At 40.0% G+C, this 18,243-nt stretch overlaps 1 protein-coding gene across 4 annotated transcripts in view; it reads left to right on the top strand.

Annotated features, from left to right (window-relative positions):
• LOC117224465 (zwei Ig domain protein zig-8) overlaps positions 1-18,243 on the top strand; it is a 142,356-nt gene that overhangs the window by 79,198 nt on the left and 44,915 nt on the right. For all 4 annotated transcript variants that reach the window (XM_033477423.2, XM_033477420.2, XM_033477422.2 and 1 more), the window contains one exon: positions 6,598-6,808. In XM_033477423.2, coding sequence (XP_033333314.1) covers positions 6,598-6,808 — 211 coding nt within the window. The remainder of the gene's footprint in view (positions 1-6,597; positions 6,809-18,243) is intronic.

The raw sequence follows: 18,243 nt of genomic DNA, 5'->3' as shown, positions 1-18,243 counted from the left end.
AAACGATATTTTCAACGCGGGCGGTTTCTCTGTGCTCGTCGGCTTTGAACTTTTCGTTTCCGCGATCATGGGTTCGCGGCAAGCGTTAAGCGAGCGAAAGATATTCCATTGTCCCGTGGGTTAGCGCCGAAAATGGCCGATTTTAACTACGAACAGCTAAGCCTGTTTGCGCCCCGGCATTTGATTATAAGAAACGAAAGAAATTTCTTGTTGCAATTAGGAAATTTCATCGTTTCGTAGAGAAATCTCTAAACGTGCTATCTTTTCGTCTGACCGCAAATGATGTAATTATTTAATAATAATAGAAATTATTATTCAATAATGAAAACTATTATTTAATAATAATAGAAATTATTATTCAATAATGAAAACTATTATTTAATAATAATAGAAATTATTATTCAATAATGAAAACTATTATTTAATAATAAAAACATATTAATTATTTGATAATAAAAACTAAATTATTATTATTTATTGATTAATTGAACCGATAAAATACTGTTTAAATTACAGAATAAAATATATACAATGATTAAATTCGAATATACATAGCGTAAATTGCATTGGAAGATTCAGAAGTAAGAGAAAAAAATTTGTGTTGTTGCTATAAGAGTTTACGTATCTGATAATTCTGTTAGGATATGTGTAATGAATGTAAAGGTTTAATTTTTTATAGAATCTCGGTGCTAAATTACAATTGAATTACTTAAATGAATTATAGTATAATTCAAATACAATCTAATTGAATTACAATATAATTGAAATACAATATAACTGAATTATAATTTAATTCAAATACAATCTAATTGAATTATAATGTAATTCAAATACGATCTAATCGAATTACAATGTAATTCAAATACGATTTAACTGGATTATAATTCAATTCTATATAACTGAATTATAATTTAATTCAAATACAATCTCATTGAATTATAATGTAATTCAAATACAATCTAATTGAATTACAATGTAATACAAATACAATGTAACTGAATTATAATTTAATTCATATACATTGTAATTGAATTACAATGTAATTCAAATACGATCTAATCGAATTACGATATAATTTAATTCAAATACAATCTAATTGAATTATAATTTAATTCATATTCATTCTACATTACATTACATTACATTCTACATACTATTCATATTACATTGTAGTTCAAGTACGGTCTAATCGAATTACAATGTAATTCAAATACGATCTAACTGGATTATAATTTAATTCAAATACAATATAATTGAATTATTATGTAATTCAAATACGATCTAATTGAATTACAACGTAATTCAAATACGATTTAATTTAGTTACAACGTAATTCAAATACAATATAACTGAATTACAATTTAATTCAAGTACAATCTCATTGAATTATAATGTGATTCAAATACAATCTAATTGAATTACAATGTTATTCAAATCAGTCCGTTTGTAACTGTATGGGTAAAAGTAAGATCGTATATAATACGCCGGCGTTAACGCTACGAAAGCGTTGTCGAATCTTCGGGAGCAGACACACCTATTAAACGTCCGGTTCAGGAGTTCCTTAAGAGCGGTTACGAGATTTAAATAGAAAAAGAGGAGCGCTGATTGGCGCGGGTCCGGCTCCGGTTTCGATTCGGGTGCGGGCAGCATGTTACATTTTTAATCCCAAAACTCATCTCTATGCAAAGCATGTGCTCACACGTACGGGCGAAACGCGTACGTGTGTACCCGGCTAATACGTTCCGTTGATACCTACCGTTCGCGTTCGTGCGTGAAACGCAAAACTCGACGAGACGCGACGCACTGCGGCGCGAGGGAACGCGAGGCACCGCTGAAATTTCCTCGGCCCAGCCAGCAGCCTCGAGGCTCGGCGAAAATAGCGCTGTTGAGCTTGCTTGACGGTAGACACTGTGTCACGCTGCCAGCTTTATTCTCGAGTAGAAACTGCGCTTCTACCCTGTCGCAGTGTTTTGATAGCGATGACAAGTGGGACTGAGTACGCCGATGCTAGACGCGCGATTCTACCATCCCTTTCGCCGTGCGATTCTACCGTCATCGCTGCGACGCGATGCGCCGCTTTGCTCCGCGAGAGTCGCCAAGAACTTGTCTAGGATCCGGCGTTCTTTGTGCGCTCGAGAAGCTGCGAAAAGCACAGAGCTGCTCCCCCGAGATTCGCGGAGCAACGACGTTCAGTTCTTGCTGGATATTCCTCGTGACGGAAAAGTACCGGCAAAAAGCGTCATTAAATTCTTCGATCGAGACCGCCGGGCTTTATCGGATCTCGCGCGCTGTACACGATCCGCTTGAATACTTTCACGAGCGCGCGCGATTTTATTTTCGTGTTCCTCTGGTCGAACCGCCGGAAACGAGGAGAAAGGACGCGGCAACCGGCGAGATGCAAGCGTGGATGGGCCCCGTAACGTAACGAATGAGCCGCGATCTCGATTGTCCACGAGTCGTATGCAGATCGCGTGTCCTCGGCAGCGATGATTGCTTGCTTAGTCGCAGCTCGAAGCAACGACGAAACGCGCAACGCGGCCGAACGGTCCAGAGCAATCTGTTAAATTACGCCCGGCAAAAACGATTCGGATTGCCTTTTAAGCTGCGAGACGGTCGTTACGGCACGATTCAGCCCGCGCTCGGAGGAAATGGCTCGGGTTGCGGCTGTTATGACGGCCGCGGGATCATCGATTAGATCCCGTTCTAATTAACGGCCTCGAGAAGTTGCCGGCCCGGTATCAGCCGAACCTGCCTTATGCCGTCCCGCACGCTTCTCGTTGGAACTTTGCCAATTCGCTTATCCGAGCCCCGAATAGATATCATCTCGAGATCCGTTCTATCGGTCGCAATCAACCACTTATCACCGGCGCCGCGGACAATTACGAATTCTCTCCTACACGCCCGGCATGTGTTTCGTTTCGTCGCTCGATCGACGCGGCTCGCTAGAAAGAGACGAACGAGATCCGTTTACACGAGACGCGACAATACTGTGACACATTATCGCGGTCGAGGTGTCGGCGTGTCAAAATCTACGGATAACGATGTATGACATGTCCAACAAAAACTAGAATTGTACGTGCTACTGGATAAATCATGATTTCGGCGGAATGTTCCAAGTTTAACACTAAACCAACAGACCTGTAATGACGACTAGCGTGCATTGACTCACAAGAGTGAAAAGTGTTGGAATTTCAACGATGACCCACCTAACAGTTTTATGGCCCCTTGCGAGGGTGAGCCGTTGCCTACAGAGGCCCAGGTGGACGACAGTTCAAAAGTAGACACCGAACCGTGAGGTTGCCACCTCGGGATTTTCACCAACACCAGATTTCTGTACCTCTGTAGTTTTGCAATATACCACCATCACTTATTTCACTGGATACGCGAATGTTCTGGAGTAGAATTTGTAACTCTAAATAAAGTGCTTTTGAGTAACCTTTCATTCTACAACAAAAAGATAGAATTCATTTGGATTTTGTAAAGTTTTAATTACGAGACTTGTTTCAATAATACAGGGTGTCCCAAAAATGTCTCGCAATCCGAAAGTGGCGGGTTCCTCAGGTCATTTGAAACAACTTCTTCCTTTACAAAAATTTTCTCCGAGGCACCGTTATCGAGTTATTAACGAAAAACAGTGACCAATGAGAGGCGAGCTCAGCTGGTGCGAGGCGACCGAGCCAATGAGCGGAACTGGGTTTCTTGCGCTGGTTGGCTGGGCCGCCTCGCGTCAGCCGTACTCGATTCTTATTGGCCACTGTTTTTCGTTAATTACTCGTTAACGGTGCCTCGGAGAAAATTTTTGTAAAGGAAGAAGCTGCTTCAAATGATCTGAGGAACCCGCCATTTCCGGATTGCGAGACAATTTTGGGACACCCTGTATAATTTGTTCAATCATTTCCCACGAAGAAGTCTCCAAAGTTCGTAGTATCGTAAAATAAAAAGATCGGTCATTTTGACCGTGGTAGGTTTAATGTTAACATAAATTTCCAGTGTGAAACAATTCTCTCTACGTTCTCTCTATTTTTTCCTTATTCTGCAACGTTTCGACTTTCACGTACAAAAATTTCTCCCTACTGTGTGCCGCGAAGAATATTTGAGATCGTAAAAAGGGAATGAAGGGCCAACTGAATGTTAAGCTTTCTTCGTAATTAATTATTTTCTAATTGCATTTACGATGATTTTTTAAATACAGATACTAAAATTTCCAAATTTTTTTCTGATATTGATACACTGACCATATTGATAAATATTATGCTATATAAATAATTATGTGTTTCTCTAAACGCATTGGGAGGGTGCTTAATGCAGGATCATTTTGTGTCCATGTAAGAAAAAGCGTTATAAATATTTATTTATGCAATACCTTTAAACAATACATTTAGATGCCCATTAATGCGAAGGCGGAATATAAAAAATGTATAAGAGAACATTGTGAGAACAAAATACGTGTTTAAATACGTGTTCAAAATTCTGTGGACATCTTTCGACCCTCCCTTAAGCATGCTAGGGTTAATCCAGCAGTTTCGTTGGTTCTACCGAAGATCGTTTCGCGATTCTTCCAAATACAGTAACCAAATGTCGTAGCACAGCGAGAATGATTTATCCTCGTACGTATCCTTCCGATGCAAGTTGTCGGCGACAGCACACCGACGAGCAATAGTTCCCGCCGTAAAAAAAGGTGAAGCCGGTGCAAGGCTGTCGAGAGAAATGTACTTCTCACCCTGGAAAAATGTGGACACGTGTTCCCCGGGAATATTTTCGCAAGTATACACACGTGGAACGGGAGCGGGATGTTTACGATAGCGCGGTTAGCGGATAGCGCGACAAACACACGAACAGCCGATGTGTGCGGAATCGTCGAGTGTCTAATCATTTTTGTGTTTTAGGGGGTCGATTAATCCCCGGAGTGCGGTCTGACCTAGCTTTTTCGCGCCGCGCCGCGCCGCGCCGGCTCGGCTGCCGGGGTTCCGTTGGGTCGGGTTGGGTTCGGTTCGGGTTCGGTTTGGTTGGGTTCGGTCGGGTTGGGTCGGGTTAGTCCGGGCAACCCTTAAAAATGGACACAGCGGATAGGGACACACGGTCACGCCCGCAGTTTACTCGTTTATGTTCGGAACTGTATCCGACCGTTATCTACCCTCTTAAAAATAGTCGAGCGCTGGTATCGACCCGTTTAAAAACAGCCCGCTCGACGATTAGGCCGGTCGATCAAACTCCCGTTGACCTCCGAGACCATTTTTCAATTATACTCGCCCTCCTGCTGCCCGAGTTTTACCTTCTCTGCCGTAGGCTTAGCGTAGCTACGGATTCGTACGAAGCATATCATTCGAGATTTCCGTGGTTTCTTTGTTCTCGCATGATGAAAACGGCATGAAAATTTGCAATGAAGCCATATCACGAGCAATTTCTTAACGATATGCAGCATACGCTACTAAATATTGCCATCTAGATTTACATCATTATTACCACGCGCGGTGAAAAATGTTTCACATAAAATTAATTGGTTTGAAGAGCGGCACGTTCTGATAATACTAGTTTTCTTGTAAGTGGACGTGTAGGGGACGTATGAAGCTCATTAACAATTTTTTCAATGTAATCGTATATTTGTAATTGTATCGGTCGATGCATCTTGATGTTCTTTATAACAAAAGTATGTACCTATTTATGTTAAAAAATCATTAGTTTAACAGATACGTTAATCTTAATGTTGTTATCGCAGGTGTCGTCGATGCAGAAAGTGTCATGTAATGTAAATAGTTATCACAAGACTGCGAATCTTCATGCAAGATAAAAATTTTCTTCATCAAAATTGCAGTAAAAACAAACGGCAAATAGGTGTTCCTTTCTTTCTCTAATCAATTCAGTAAGTTGAAAATAATTCCTAAACGTTAATGTTATGTTTTGTTACGCTGATGTTAAGTTTTCAGAACTTTTCTGATGTTTCAAATTTCACTCACTAATTTTTACAATAAATGCATAAAATCCGCAGTCTAGTTATCACGTTGCATTCGTAATATTGTCGAGAATGTTATGATTTCCTAACAACATTGTAATCAACATATCCGCTAAATTAATGATTTTCTAACATAAATAGGTAAACACTTTTTTTTGTGAAGAATATTAAGATGCCACCCTGTATATTAAAACAGCAGATGCACGTTCGAAAGATGAGACAGAAGATGAAAGTATAACGAAAGAATATATTAACACGTTCCGTGCCGAGCTTTTTATACTCGAATCTTCACACTTTGATATTTTACTAAAACTTGATGTATTACGTGCAATATTATTAATTCTCGTACACATAACAACGTAACAAAAACTTATCAACGCCCATTCTTGCGGTGGAAATTGATTCTTCGGTTCTAAATTTCTTGTAAACAATTTGTTCAGTTCACTAAGTAAACATGCAAGCGTGTACCATCGATGGTACACGTGGCACGGAACGTGTTAATGAAGAGATATGTTCGTAGTGTGCTGCTCTCTGTTGACCTGATGTTTCGTGTAGATAAGACATAGATATCTCGGATTCGTATTTTGTAAATTCGAATGCACGATTTTTAAGTTTCTACAATGCTTTTCGATCCCTCTGTGTCGCAGGTTGCCTGGGTGAGGCACAGAGACATACATCTGCTGACTGCCGGAGTGTTCACGTACACGAGCGATCAGCGATTCACGGCGGTCCACGTGCCGCACACGGAGGATTGGATCCTCAGGATAAGCTTCGCTCAGAAGAAGGACACCGGGACTTACGAGTGCCAACTGTCAAACACTCCGCCCATTAGCCGCCATTTTCATCTCACCGTTGTTGGTAAGTGCATCGTACGTCGAAATACGTAGAACAAAATTCCAAAGACTCTATTTCGCGAACAAATACGAAAGCAGCGGAACGATCGCTTAAATCCGCTGCTGCGAACGTCGATCTGAAAGAAGCGATCGTTCAGACCCGAAACGAGCTAGGCTATAAAGCTAATCGAGATAACGAATTTGAGATAACGAAAAGGAAGTCGCAATGGTCGTATCGGAAGTCGTATCGATTCAGAGTTGCATAAAAATTAATCTGATTAACGATTAACGAGTCTGACTAACGTGGAATCATGCACATGATTGATCGTTACGATTACTAAGTAATCCAGTAATTATTTATTTATTTATTGTAGTACACAAAATTGGAAACATAGAATTGCATTACAGATTGACGATGGCGTAAAAACGAAAGAAAATGAATAATGATAAATGAATAGCATAAGTAATCGAAGAAAATGTAATCGTTGGTCACACGATTAACACAGTAATCATTAATCATGAAATGATCGCTACTTCTGATTACGATTAACTGAAAAATTTGGTATTATGGTAATCAATAATAATAATTCTGGATAGTATTTAGAAAATCTGCACGTATTTCATGTCTCAATGGAAGATTCTCTTTATTTGGGATCCTCATTCCGATCCAATAGCAAGAGATTAGAAATGATAAATTAATCATTCGTCTGCAAGATTACAGATTACTGATTACAGATTACCAAATGTAATCGTGATTACTGATATATTCCTAGGAACGATTAATTGACAAATGATTTGTAATCAATTACAAAAGTACAGTAAATTCTTCGTAATTTACTTTCAGCTTGTAAACAAAAATTGACAATTTAGGAAGCGGAGATACGATCATTCGAGCCTTGCACCTACTCTTTATTAATTAGGTAGAATTTACTGTAATCACAATGTAATCGATTGCTGCCCTGCCCCGGTATCGACCGCAGGGTTAACGAACTGTAAAACTCGAGACTGGCAAAAGAACTGACTGTTCCGGGATCATTAGGGACCGCGCGGCGCGAAGTGTCGAGTGCGAAATAATTGCGCGCGGACGTCGCGAGTTATCGTAATAGACTTTAGAAGCGAACAGATATCGCGGCAGCGAGGCACGTATCGGCGGTCGGATCGTACACGCGACGGCGGGAGCATGAAAGGGAACCGCGTTATTATTCCAACGACGTAATTATACGAACAAGCGAGGAACGCGTATCGAGCGACACAGAGAATACGTCGGGCTGCAAGGGTGCACGGTGCACTGTGGCACGGTGCACGTCGGAGACGGCGACCGAGGCATCTTCCGGAGACGTAAACACGACGACGACAATGAGCGGAAGCGACGTCGAACGTGTACACGCCGAGACTATCCGACAGAACGATCTATTAATTTCGAGGGAGCTCGGGCCCGGAAGATCGCGACGCAGTTACTCCGTCATAATCGCCGTACCGGCGGATTTTACGAGAAGGTGCTTTCGCTGCCTTTTTACGAGCACGGATTAGCTTCCATGACGCGTGTCGTCGTAACGCGAGCTCGATCAAGCGAAAAATGTGTCTCGTTAAGAGCAACGAGAAACGAGCGTGTTTGCTTTAATGATCGCGAAAATTAACGCGGTCATGTAACGCTTGAACCAGTTCGTCTACCGCCGGGGCCGGGCTGCTTGAACCGTTTCATGGGCTGTTCGGCACGAAGTAACAAGCACGAGGAACAAACTCTTTCGCGTTACCACGAACAAATTGATTTGTCGTCGGCTTCCACCAAGGAATACTGCAGCAGAAGCTGTTGACGTTTGATCTTTGTCAGTCTCTGACGTCAATTTGACACTATTTTCAAGTTACGGAGTACGTTACTCTGCTATTTGTAGGAAAATTAACGTTAATATTATTAATATTATAATATTTAAGTGACTTTTATATTTTTTCCTGAATTATTTATTCAATATATGTGTTACTGATGGAAAATATCACGATAACACTCGTTTAAAATCAGGATGAATGTCTTATTGTCACTTTTATTAACTAATATAAAATTAACATGTAATGCTTTTAGCGGTCCATAAATCTAGCGTTCACATGAAGGATATTTATCTGTTATTGTTAATAAGATATTTATCTATTAACAGTGTTTCTATTAATATACTGCGTAAATATATATATATATATATAAAATTATTATTATTATATTATTATTATTATTATTATTATTATCATTATTATATTATTATTATTATGTTATCATTATATTATTATTATATTATATTATATATTCTTTAAGTTACAATATTATTTCACTGCTTAAATATGTTGATTTTTATCCTGAATAAAATATTTAGTGAAGAAAAATTCTCTGCCTCTCATTATATTGACTTTTTACGACAGTATCAATTCGACACAGGAAAAACACACTAAGTTAAAAAAGAGAGGTGCCTGACGAGGATTAAATTGTAGTAGCCATTGTTTTATCTCACGTAGAAAAATAATGTTCTCTTGGACAAATAAACCGACAGCATGAACCCGGAAGCTAGATGAAGCCATCGAAGAACTGGGTCAAGAGGGACTCGAGCACTATTTTTCGAGGGTCGGGATAAACTTAAGGGACACACGAGCCTCCGAAGTGGCAATGAACGGCAGATTGTGCCGTCGGAAATAAACAGAAATCCTCCGTGGAATTGTCGAAATCAACAAGTTGCGAATCAGAATGAACGTTCGATAGGGAGAAAAAATTGGAAGCATCCGAACGGAAACGAAGCTCGCGTATGGAGCACGTTAAACGGCTCCCCGTAAGTAGCTTTGGCCCGGCGCTTCTTGTTCTCGCAGTGAATTTGAGCGCGAAACGGTTAAAGACCGAACCGGCAAAAGTCGAAACTAAAAGAAGAAATCGAGGAAAAAGGATTCGGCTGCGCCAGATATCGGCGGCAGGCAGTCGGGGATATCGAAGCGGACGGGCCGATGGATTCCGGCGATTCCTCTTCGCCCGTTTCTTTTCGGGAGGAATAGCTTCATTAGCTCCGCCGATAATTGGCTCCGTTCGTGACTCGCCTCGGCAAAACACTGCCCGATGTGTAACGTCCTTATATACCGCGAAGACCGATCCCCTAGCCCTCGCCACGTCGCGCGTCGGATCGACTTGCTCGGAAAAAAAGTGTAGTCGCAATTTCGAGAGAGAGCCTCGAACGAAAGAGCTGTCTACAATTTCTCAAACTAAATTAATTTTAGTACAGAATTGTTTGCACGATATGAGAGCTATAAATGTCTTCATCGCCTCATTCAATTACGCACAAATCTATTGCAGTAAAAAATCACTCGTATAAAAATCTTGGCAAGAAGTATCCGAACACCCTTTAAAACACCATAACACTACCCCGATTTTGTAAAAATTAGACTAAACGACTTGAATCTCTTTTAAATGTTTGAGGGAGACTAGTTTTTCTTCAATTTCACTGTTACTTGGAATAATGAAGAGATAAAAGACTATCTTTTAAATATTTTTAATATTTAGATGAATATTTTTGAATTCTTTAGCTGAGGCTAAAACGAAAATTTAAAAAATGTGTTTTGTATATATATATATATTGTGGTAATGTATAAGCATTCCGATAATCTCATCGGAATTGATTTTTATCTTTTCAGAATTTTTATCTTTCTCGAATTTTATTTTTCTTGTTCCAAGAAATAACAAAATTAAATAAAAGTATTCTAGTGTCATCGCACACAACAAACTGGCCCCTATAACATTTAACAAAAATTCAAGATATTTAATCCAGTTTTAACAAAGTTATTACATTTTAAAAGGTGTGCGAACTCTTAATGCCAGGATTATAGTAATAATAGTAATAATAGTAATAATAGTAATAGTTACTAATAGTTATTAATAATAGTAATTGATCTAGCCCCATACCGCGTCGTTAAAATATCGTTTTCATAAAGAACACGCTTTTATTCACGAATAATCTTTCGTCGAAGTTCGGCTCGCGTAAAACGCCATCGTATTCCGCAGCATTTGCCACGCCATGGACGCACCACGCGGAATTGACTTCCTCATAGAACCGAGTGCTACGGTTTTATCGGAATTGTCAATTTGTATTGTAATTGTGTTTAGGGCGTAATTCGTTTAGAGAAACGATGTTACGGTACAAGCGTAGCGTCGGCTACGTTTATGGCGAATAATTTGCCGCCGCTGTTTGAACAAGCGACGACTTTAGATACGGCAATTGCGATGCGTGCGATAAAACTGACACGGAGGTCGGCCATGAAGAAGTTGTAAAAGCGAACGGCGATCGTCCCACGGCAATCTTAGATCCTTTCCGGTGAGTTCCCGAGCAGCCAGGGAAACACACCTAATAATGGAACAGGGAATCGAATCGGACATCCCCCCGGGAACACTTTGAATTCTCTGTTAAAGTCATCGCTTGTTCTCGTTCATCCGCCTGACAACGACTCCTATAAAATGATTTCGGCCATTTTCAGAATTATGGAGGGCATTCTGGCAACAATAAACTATCGGTAATTTTTCCGATAACGTTTTAGGAATATCCACTTTGATAGCATATTTTACGCTGATTCGAATTATGTGTAAATTATTATGTGTAAATTATTTTGCCAACTAATTGGTTTGATAATAAACGAATTACTTTTTTTTCATGAAAAAAGTCGGATTGAGAAATCTTTACCGAATTCTCTTCAACATCGTGTAATAAAAATTTGCAATAAAAATTTAAATTCGAAAACTTTATTATTGTTCGAGTTATTTCAATTTTAGTGCTAATTATATATTATTGGCACCACGGCCGTCCACGTATCTACCAAAATTGGGCAAAATTTTATCCAGATGGCGGGTAAGAGACAAAGACTAATAAGAACGATTTTATCCGACACTATCGAATAAGTATACGGATTGTTTTATATCATAAATATATCGAATTCTTTTTCATTAAAAAAAAACACTGTCCTATTATCATAAAAAATAGTTGGTAATATAATTTGCACGTAATTCAAATGCAATGTAAGAAAATGGCGCGTCTAAGATGTGACCCGAAGCAATCAGAAGGGACGAAAGTTATTCTTCTAATTTAGGATATTCTACGCTTGGAGGAGCAACTGTTTACGGAAGGAAACTGGCATCCCGGTTGCGATAATGCTGAATGAATAAATAAATAGAAATAACGGAACGGCGGTTGCTCGGCGCGGAATAAAAGGGGAAAGGGGAAAAAGGAAAAAGCCGTAACGAACACGGCCCGGTTTGACAGTCGTGGAATTAACTTTCTTCCTGTCACAGAGCTCCGGGGTTAAAATGTTTAAATACCGGGGTTTTTTGGTCGCGTTAGCGGAAACGAAGTTCGTTTTATGGAATTAAAAGCGGGACGGAGGAGCGCGGAAAAAGTCGAGGCAAATGTCGTCTTGACTCAATTCCGCAAATTCAATTTCGCGGCGAAGTAGACCGAGCCGCGCCGCGCCGCGGCTAGAAATCGGACGCGGAAACTACGGCAAAAAATACTTTCGATGTTTTACCTTGTCCTGGCCCTTTCAGCCGACCCGGTGAAACGTCGCCGAGAGCATTCGCAACGATTACGAATAAAGCGCGCACGAATGTTTCCCCAGATTTCTTCTCCGCGGCCACGGGATACAGTTCATTCGATTTTATACAATTTACTTTATTATTTACACGAATACAAATTCCGCGAATTCAAACGACCTTTAGAGAGTTTCGAAACTTGTTTCTCGTGGTTCGCCCCGTCTGAAACCCTGCCATCCACCCTGCTATTGAGAGGCCCGCGAGCCATACAATTATTCAACGTGATTTAATTCAATCCTGGACAACGGTGAAGAGTTAATTGACTCATTCCTAATTTGTCTAAATGCTTTACTATTCATTTTTCTAACTCAAATAATATTGCTTTACACAGATATGTCGTTAACAATGTATGTGGCGGGTCCCTCGGGTCATTCGAAGCAACTTTTTCCTTTACAAAAATGTTCTCCGAGGCACCGTTAACGAGTTATTAACGAAAAACAGTGACCAATGAGAGGCGAGCTCGGCTGGCGCGAGGCGACCGAGCCAATGAGCGGAACTGCGCTTCGTGCGCTGGTTGGCTGGGCCGCCTCGCGTCAGCCGTACTCGATTCTTATTGGCCACTGTTTTTCGTTAATAACTCGTTAACGGTGCCTCGGAGAAAATTTTTGTAAAGGAAGAAGCTGCTTCGAATGATCTTTGGAACCCGCCGTTTCCGGATTGCGAGACATTTTTGGGACACCCTGTATATTAGGCGAACGACACTAGCGATCTTGACGTTATTTTTTCCACCAATCATTCTTTTTCTAAACATATTCATCGCGTAACTAACACAGTAAATTCACTGTATTTGACGCTCAGATTGTGCACAAGAATTAACAATTTCAGAAGAATTGAAGAAGAAGCCTTGCGGCTTGTTTTTATAGTTTTCGGCAATCGGTAACTATAAAAACGAGCCGCAACGAGACGCAATCTGAGCGTTAATTAGAGAGAACTTATCGCACTTTTAACACTTATATCGTTTCGATAATAAAACTGAATTGTTCGAAGTCGAAATGCTATACTAATAGCTGCAATTAACGTTCAATTACCAACTCAATGTTGTGAAAACATGGTTTGCTGCGGGATTTATTCAGCATTATAGTATTGATGTGCGTATAACTGTTACCAACGCTATCCGGTTACGATATGTACAGGTGTTGAATAATAGACTGAATTAATTGAACACCACAGACAATCAAGATAATCATGATGTATGCATGTACACGGCAAATAATATATCGCAATAATACATGTTGCGTATGTTTTAACACAAATATGCAAAGCATATGCAACATATACGCAAAATATGTAAAATAAAAAATGTATTTTTGGAATCACCTGTTCGTGACATTCTCTATCGAGATCCCACTGGACTGCGTATTTTCTGAAAAAATATGCGTTCGCATAAACACCGGCAGTCCAGTTATAGCAGTTCAATGATCGGTGCTTTCGTTGGAAGTACACTCGACCTACAACTGGTGGTCTAGGTGAATTTGACGTCTTATTGCTCTGCAAAACAAGCTATACGAAAATTTGGTCGCCACTGAAAGGTTAAAGGTTAAATTGAATTGGTCCGGTATCGATCGAGACGCCATGTTCCCGGGAAGAATAAAAATCAAATGAAGAACTTTCCTCTGTCACACGATCGTCCATTTTTTCGACGCGAGTCTATTATTTGATTTAGCGGCTCAAGCTCGTCTATCGGTTTGACAGTGTACGCCAGGGATTCGTATGATCCCGACCAAACGATCCGGCGGTCCAGCTTAGCGAACTAATTTCTCTGACGGACAATAAATCACCGAAGATCGGACCTGTCTCTCTCCGACGCGGCCAACGCGACGTTTCCGGCCCGAAATCATTTCGGGGGAATCTTAGCGCGTTCGCTGGTTCATTACGAATCAATGTCAACCGGCCTCGAGAGATCGATTAACGTGTCTCTGAAAGGATTGTCAGAAAACACAGTTGGCCAGAATTCGTATTTATTTGTCCCACTGTATCGGAGAAATTCGTTGAACGCGTCGGATTGTATTGTATCCGAAGCTGATCCACTCCAATGAGACGAAGCCGGTGAAAATGATTTTCTATTGGCTGACAGCCGTTTCGAATCATCGATTCTGTCGTCGACCACGAATTAACGTTCAATTAGCTGATTCATTGAAATTTCACGTGTCTGAGAGAGCAAATGCTCCTCGACGTTCCTGAATTATTTCTGCAGACGTCACGTGTAACCGAACTGCTCCGCACATGGGACTCGAGCAAAGAAAACGCACGTGTTTCATCGGAATGGAATTCTCACGAGAACGGGAAATCTATTTCTTCGGAGAAATTATTCATTTACCGTCTCACCGGTGATAAACGTTCCGTTGGACGTATCAGAATTAATAGGGTAAAGGCGCCTAATATGAGACCCATTCTTGTTTTAAATCATAATTTTCGATTAGAAACACTTTTATTAGAAGTAGACGCACGTTTAGCAACTAAAATATGTATTCTTTTAAAATGTGAAAGTATGAGAGGGACTGAAAGTATACAAATTCTCAGATTTGATAAATACGTTCCCAATATGGAACTCGGTTCAGCTTCTCCAGGAAATTTATTCTTTCTTACCTTTTCTTATCGCACGTTTGGCATATAAAATTTGTTTCATCAACATAAATTAAATGCACTATACAACAGTGTTTATAAAAATGATTATGCACTTACCATTTTTAACCCTTTGCGCTCGAGTGACAACTCCGAGGCGACGTTAAAAATTGCTACGCTGTTTTCAAAAGAATTTCTACATTATTATATTTTTCTATAAATTGTCCAATAATAGAAGCCTTCTATATAAGCATATACGTTCAATTTCATATGTAAAGAAAAAAACAATCATAACAAATGGAAATACTATAGATTGAAACAAATGTCTACATTTTGTAGTTAAAATAGTCTCGAGTGCAAAGGGTTAAGATATTTGTAGTATTGTTCACGACGTTAGACTGATCTGGACGCCAGAAAGCAGACGAAACAGCGAAAGTCACGAACCGATACGCAGAGAGAAGAAGCGTCTATGCGAGACATCCGAGACAACCATAAGGAAAGTAAGCTTATTAGGAGAGGTATTTTATTAGACGAGGTCCTTATATTAGGCAACTTGACCCTGCCCGATCGAATCTCTGTACGATCGTGTAGTTCTTTACGCTCGGATTAGCTCGAACGAAAATGTTTCGCTCGTTTCTCCGGGGCTTTGTTCCGCGCAAGATCATTAGGAGAAATTAGGTAATCGCCGGCAAAATGATGTCATCCGCAAAACAGGGACAGAAAGTACAGGCTTAGTTTCCCGGTAACGCTTTGACGCAGTCCAGTTTCGAGCAACGGCTGAACCAAAATAGATTATCAACAGAACGATAATTGCAGAGATAAACTTTACTTTAAGCTGGAAACGCGGGGCTGTGTTTCGCCGCAAATATGTTGGAGTCTGTGCGCTTCCGCTCTCATAATTTATATAGCCGCGTTACGCCGGATAAGAGGAACGAAATAATTATTCTGAAACGAAACAGCCCGGCCCGTGTTTGAGTCGTTAATGCCCCGGAGCGACCAGTTTGCGGCCACTCATTCAGGAAATTCGGCGATACTGGGGATTCCAGGTGAATGCGCTCTGGGAAAAGTCTTCATCACGGGATCCGGACGAATTTAGATCTCAATTATACCGAATAGAAATTCCGCTCGATACATCGCCGCTCCGCCGACGGTTCCAGGTAAACTCGAACGGCCCCGAATGGCCGCAATTATTTTCGTTATCGCGAACAGGATCGCGTCTACCCCGACAGTTTTATTTGCTTTCCGATCCATTGAACGGGACCTCTGCTTAGTCGGTGTGAACGCGATTGCCGCCGACATTTGTTTCGCTAATAATCTTCGTAGTTAGAGTTAGAACGACTATTTATTGCTTGACAACGAACGTTGTCCTGGTCAACGATGATAAAATAGATTTCCATCGATTTCAATCGGAAATGTGGAGTGACTTCTGTGAATCTTTGAAGAATCTATTCTTCTACAAGAATATACAATACTCTAAATTGTTCTATGGAGAAAGCAACGAAGCTTGATAATGCGGAGTTGACAAGTCCAGGGAGTTTATTGTTAGATTTGGGAGGATAAAAACAAATTATTGTAATGCAGAGGGATCTCTGGCAAGACTGGGAATTATTCAAGATATTCATATGCAGTCAAAGGTGTGGATCACGTATTACAGTACTGCCCATTGTATAAAAATGGCAGGAATGGAAAGATTATTAAATTAGAAGAATCTAATCGTAATCCTGTTTACCACGTTAACACTAGATTCACGGAGCCCGTCAAAATGGCAGGTCACTAATTTCTTAATTTACGATTATTCATATCGTAAAGAAACAGCTATAAGTTATTTATTCAATTTATGTTACTTATAGCATATGTTACAATACCACTTGTTGAAAATCAGAACAAATGTCCTATTGCTATTTTTATAAACTAATATAAAACATCTGCTTTTGTGCTCTGTAAATCTAGTGTTAATAACATTACTCGTGCTTTAACCATTACATTACTCGGAATAATTCATTCCACCTGTAAATACAACGACAATAGCCCATAATTTGTTAATAGAGTTATGGAACTATGTACACGTAGATAGTGTTCTATTTATCCCATGAGACCAAGGTGTATTAAATGGTGCGTTAATCAAACGTTAATGTTAATATTATTCTCGTTGTAATCCTATAAGCTTCGCGTCGACGAAGATTTCAACTAAGATCTAATCCAATGATAAAATGCGAAAGGAAGAGATTGGGAGCGACTGTTCGGTACGAAAGGGTTCCAGGGAATTTTGAAATCTCATTCGATAACTAAATTCGAGTGTCTTTCACGATGGAACGCCCAAGTGTTCGTAATCGCTGGATCGCGCGAAACGTACGTAACAATTACGAAGACCTCGATAGCTAGTTCCAAGTGGTTAAAGGGCTCGTACCATTATCGAGGAGTGTCTCGATCTTTAAGAGGCTTAAAGGCGAGCGCAACGTGAATAGCTGGGGAGAGCGAGGAGAATAGTCGTTTCCGAATTTGATTTAATAACGTTACGTTTAACCTGGGAACCCTGAACATTCCCAGCGCGACGACGTGCTACGTTGTTTCATCCGTTCTCGACTCTGCACTGCGTAATATTTTAACAATCCAGCGGGACGAAGTAATTCCATCCGGAGGAGTATTCATTCTCGATGGTTCTAGTAGCTTTTTCACTCATGAAAATTATAATATTCGGTTGAACACCGATATTAATGCGCAGAGAAAAGAGAATAAAATCTTTCCTTTTCTTTTTCTTCTTTTTGAAAGTTTAATGTCAACAACTAGGTTATTAGCGACAGAATTCAGTAATGGCTCGTTTAAATTTTGTGGATAAGATTAGAGCCGAGTAAATATTCCATAGTATTCTTGATGTGTTTGTTCTGTGTGAGCTTTAATTCTGTGCTTCCGCCAATGGACTTCAAGCCTTCCGCATTCAGAATAAAATTTTCTATACATGTAATACGCGAGAGAACCGATCTTTGCGATTATGTAGGTTCCTTATGGGTTGTCCTATGACATTTGCTGATCGTAACTATGATCACCTTATATGCGTGCAAGTTTAAACTTAGTCATCCTTAAATACTTTATTTGATCTATTATTCGCGTTTAATGCTATGAAAGTCTCCATTTCTTGTCCGCTATTACTAAACCGATTTCATTTGATCTCATCTCGAACATCCATTAGATAAAACTGTTTAAAACGAGAGAATCAGGCCACGTTATACGACGATAATAATTAGACTATGAATCTTCATGTAGAAATGAAAATGTTCTTACTCAATTATAAGGAACAGAAA

Source organism: Megalopta genalis, chromosome 9 (genome assembly GCF_051020955.1).
Source record: "Megalopta genalis isolate 19385.01 chromosome 9, iyMegGena1_principal, whole genome shotgun sequence".
NCBI lineage: Eukaryota > Metazoa > Arthropoda > Insecta > Hymenoptera > Halictidae > Megalopta > Megalopta genalis.
Note: the sequence above shows the minus strand (reverse complement) of the source record. Positions and strands in the feature narration are given on the sequence as shown.